At 45.7% G+C, this 4,227-nt stretch overlaps 1 protein-coding gene across 1 annotated transcript; it reads left to right on the top strand.

The window, feature by feature from the left end:
* The first annotated feature begins 635 nt into the window (after positions 1-635).
* LOC123120386 (cyclin-dependent kinase B1-1) lies at positions 636-4,227 on the top strand. Its single transcript, XM_044540363.1, has 7 exons — positions 636-1,501; positions 2,259-2,320; positions 2,422-2,533; positions 2,618-2,711; positions 3,345-3,414; positions 3,684-3,822; positions 3,918-4,227. The coding sequence occupies exons 1-7, from the start codon at positions 1,157-1,159 to the stop codon at positions 4,008-4,010; spliced, it is 915 nt and encodes a 304-aa protein (XP_044396298.1). The 5' UTR covers positions 636-1,156; the 3' UTR covers positions 4,011-4,227.

Here is a 4,227-nt window from a genome sequence, read left to right as displayed (position 1 = left end):
CCTCAGCTCATCCCCCCCCCCCTCCCCTAGGTTTTTGGACCAAGCCATGCCATTGCTTGGGGGTGTTTCATCACTGAAAGGTTCGGTCCTTTGAGTGGCTCCTAATTGAAATGTGTATTCAGTTGAGGAGTGCACTTTATTGAAATCACACTAGCTCATAGCTGGAGCCCAATTTGTGGTGCACCAATGAAGATGCAAAACGACACCAACTTTGGCTATCTCATAGCTGGAGTGTTTCGTCCAGCTATGAGCCAGTGGGAGTGTTTCCTCCACTGGAAGTTTACGTGCTTTGAGTGGCCCCTAATTGAAGCGTGCATCCAGTTGAGGAGTGCACATTGCTGGAATCACACTGGCTCATAGCTGGAGGCCAATTTGTGGCACATCAATGGAGACGCAAAACGACACCATCTTTAACCGTCCTTTTGCCCGTTGTATTTGGTAATCGATCATGAATCCTCGTGTGCCAGCCGTCACAGTCAGGTGAGTGGTCCTTATGTGGCCGGTAACTGAAGATGCCAGACCATACCATCTCGAACCGCTCTTTCGCCAGTTGTCTCCGCCCATCGACTATGGATCTTTTTGAGCAAGTTGTAATTGTTTGCCTCAAAAAGACTCGTTATCTTTATCTGACGAAGGATAGTCGCTGAACTAAAATATCTCGCTCCTAATTATTATTCCCTCCGTAAAAAAATATATGAGCGTTAGAGAGTACCAAACAAAGTAATGGGATGAAGCCAAAGACGATCCCGTTTTTTTTTTGCCGATTCTTCTAAAATCTTGAGAATCGGACCTCCATTTCCCTGAGATCCAGGCCAGTGAGTGACCATCGGTCGCCTAGCCGTTGCCAAGCCAGCACACACGCGCCGCGCCGCACCGCACCCTGCCATGTGCCGCCCGGGCCCGCTAATCATTCGCCACCACCGCTAAACAATTCCGACCCCGCGCCCCTCGTCAATTCGACCGTTACCCAGCACGCTCCCGCGGCCAGCCCCGCATTCGCGTTCCCTTCTTCTTCCCACCCTCGCCGCCTCGGCCTCCTCCCTCCCTCCCTCCCTCCCCCCATTTCAAACCAACCCCCGTACCACACCACACCACCTAGGGTTTCTTTTCCTTCCAAGGAGCAAGTAGCACCGCCCGATCCGGCGGCGGGCGGCCCATGGACAAGTACGAGAAGCTGGAGAAGGTGGGGGAGGGCACCTACGGCAAGGTGTACAAGGCGCGGGTGGCGGCGACGGGGCAGCTGGTGGCGCTCAAGAAGACCCGCCTCGAGATGGACGAGGAGGGGATCCCGCCCACCGCGCTGCGCGAGATCTCCCTCCTCCGCCTCCTCTCCGCCTCCCTCTACGTCGTCCGCCTCCTCTCCGTCGAGCAGGTCACCAAGCCCTGCGGCAAGACCGTCCTCTACCTCGTCTTCGAGTTCCTCGACACCGACCTCAAGAAGTTCGTCGACGGCTTCCGCAAGGGGCCCTCGCCCAGGCCGCTCCCCACGCAGGTTGTCAAGGTATATCTATCTACCATCTCCTTCGCAACCACGACCTTTTTCTTCAGTATACTGTACTACCATCTTGTTGCGTACCGATTCCTGGTTACTTTCCCACGGAAATCTGCTACCTTGATGCGCGGCGGCTTTGCGACGATCAAAACCAACCGATCCGTGCATCTCGATTTACAGTATTATAATCTTGTCAAATGGTGACGGTGTGAATCGTAAGTGGACAACAAGTAATTTGAAGCACTGATTGATGTTGCTGTGGAGGACGGACAGGTCGTACAAGAATCAGATCAACGCATCAACCTAAGGCCTCATGCCTGTAACTAGAAAGGTCTAATTTTTCGTAAATTCAGGCATATATAGCTGCAACGACCAATTAGGAATGTAATGTGTCAGCATCTACAGTACCTTGCTGGTGATGATCACTCAATTTCTATTTTGAGATCGAATAGAGAAATCTGTCTCATTCCTAAAGTGAAAGAACGCTGTGCTTGCTTTGGAAACATATAACGCATCATCAATCCACCATCGATGTTGCTTGGTTTCCATAGAAACCTTCTACGTACTTGTCTCCACAGTAAAAAAAATCTTCACGCGCTAGTCAGTTTGGAGCCACAGTCGTCACATCACTGGAAGCCTGCTCTAACTGCATGGAGTTCTATCTTCATCCACTGACCATGCACCTGAGCCGCACTTTTTCTTATAAGTTATAACTTGATTACTTCTGCATGAAAATGACAAAGTAACTTTCTTGCTCCTCTTGTAGAGTTTCTTATACCAGTTGTGCAAAGGAACTGCACATTGCCATGGCCATGGCGTCCTTCACCGGTTAGACTTTTCTTCCGTTGTGTTTGTTGCTGTAATTGTCAGCTCGATACAACATTGCATTTGCAACTATGTGGTTAATGCTATCCTGCTTGATTTCACAGGGATTTAAAGCCACAAAACTTGTTGATCGACAAGGAGAAAGGGGTACTGAAAATTGCCGATCTTGGGCTAAGCAGAGCTTTTACTGTTCCCATGAAAAGTTACACCCATGAGGTACCACTTAGTAACAAAGTTCCTAAGATTTTACTGAGCATGCTCTAGTAAGTTCCTCATCATGTTATCTGTTTTGTGTTGTAGATTGTGACGCTCTGGTATAGAGCTCCTGAAGTTTTACTTGGAGCCACACATTACTCAACTGGTGTTGACATTTGGTCCATCGGTTGCATCTTTGGTACGCTGATTGCAATTAGGCTTTGATATTTGTTATGAAATGCCTTATCCTTGTATTCAGAACAAACAGTACAACCCATGTACAACCTCCAGAACAAAAATGCATTAGCAGATAAATCGTCACACTTGTGCAATAATCAGTAAAAGAGAATAAATAGTTTATCTTGTATCAAACACAAAAAATTGATATTTTCATGGATCTTATGAAGCAGCACAATTTACTACAGAAGTAATCTGTAAAAGAGAACATATGTTTTACCTTGCATCAAGACAAAAAAATCGTATTTTTTTTTCATGCATCTTATGAAGCAGTACAATTTACTATAGAAAGCGTTTGCTAATCAATCTAAATTCATGATTACTGTATGTCTTATTTTTATACTGAAATTAAATGTGCAATCTACGTTCAACTTCCTGAGCAAAATACAATAGCATTATGAATTGCCACACTTGATCACAATCAGTTAAGCATTTTGTTTGAAAAGAAGTAAGCTCCAGTTTTCCACAGTCCTTATGTTATCTGAACTGAACAGACCATATTGTGCTTCAAGTTCTTCCCTTGCTTTCTTTGACTTGACACTATACTGCGATTGTCAAGGTCTTCCCGTTTTGATATTGTAACTTTCTAATGCAGCTGAAATGGTCAGAAGACAAGCTCTTTTTCCTGGCGACTCCGAGTTGCAACAGCTGCTTCACATTTTCAGGTACTTCATCTTCTTTTTTCCATGAGCACCAACAACAATATGTAATACTGATAATACCAGTACTTTGTCTGGTTGGTTGATGGGATGGTGTATTAGTATGCGTGATCCTAGTGAACTGTTCTTGTTCTGTCCATTATTCCTTGTTCCAATGGATAAATAAATAACTTCTGACTTGGGAAGTCGATTGAAGTACTTATTACTACAACATCTGACAGTTTATTTCATTCTGTATGCATTTAATCATTTGACTGAAAACTGCTTCTGAAAAGGTTGTTGGGGACTCCTAATGAAGAGAAGTGGCCTGGAGTATGTGCTCTGAGAGACTGGCATGACTATCCACAGTGGAAGCCACAACATTTGTCACGTGCAGTTCCAACACTGGAGCCTGAAGGACTCGACCTGTTAGCGGTAAATTAAGAGAAACATAAAGCGCCGATTTCGTATGTCTGTCCTTGAGGATGTTTGTATCTGAGCTAACAGTTTCTTGCTTCGGTGAACTGCAGAAAATGCTTCAGTTTGATCCAGCGAACAGGATCTCAGCTAAAGCGGCAATGGACCATCCCTACTTCGACAGCCTCGACAAGTCCCAGTTCTAGTTGTTGCTGCTGTCTTGGGAGTTGGGCCTTCGCCATGGAGCGAGGAGATTGGAGATTTGATTTGCTTGCCATCTAGGCAACCTGATCAATCTTGATTTATCAGCTACTCAGTTCTGTTATTGAGTGGGCAATCGATTTGCCTATCTTTTTATATATCACTGTATGGATTCTGGTGGTCGGAAACTGAACTGCCACTCAAGATATTCCCTGATGTTTC

The sequence above is a fragment of the Triticum aestivum genome, chromosome 5D, assembly GCF_018294505.1.
Source record: "Triticum aestivum cultivar Chinese Spring chromosome 5D, IWGSC CS RefSeq v2.1, whole genome shotgun sequence".
Classification (NCBI taxonomy): Eukaryota; Viridiplantae; Streptophyta; class Magnoliopsida; order Poales; family Poaceae; genus Triticum; species Triticum aestivum.
Note: the sequence above shows the minus strand (reverse complement) of the source record. Positions and strands in the feature narration are given on the sequence as shown.

What these genes read in the sequence shown, in the direction of transcription:
- LOC123120386 (XM_044540363.1), top strand. Translation starts at nt 1,157, where the DNA reads ATGGACAAGTACGAGAAGCTGGAGAAGGTGGGGGAGGGCACCTACGGC. An exon ending in CAGCTGCTTCACATTTTCAG is followed by an intron (nt 3,415 to 3,683) that starts GTACTTCATCTT and finishes GCTTCTGAAAAG; the next exon opens with GTTGTTGGGGACTCCTAATG. An exon ending in AAGGACTCGACCTGTTAGCG is followed by an intron (nt 3,823 to 3,917) that starts GTAAATTAAGAG and finishes GGTGAACTGCAG; the next exon opens with AAAATGCTTCAGTTTGATCC.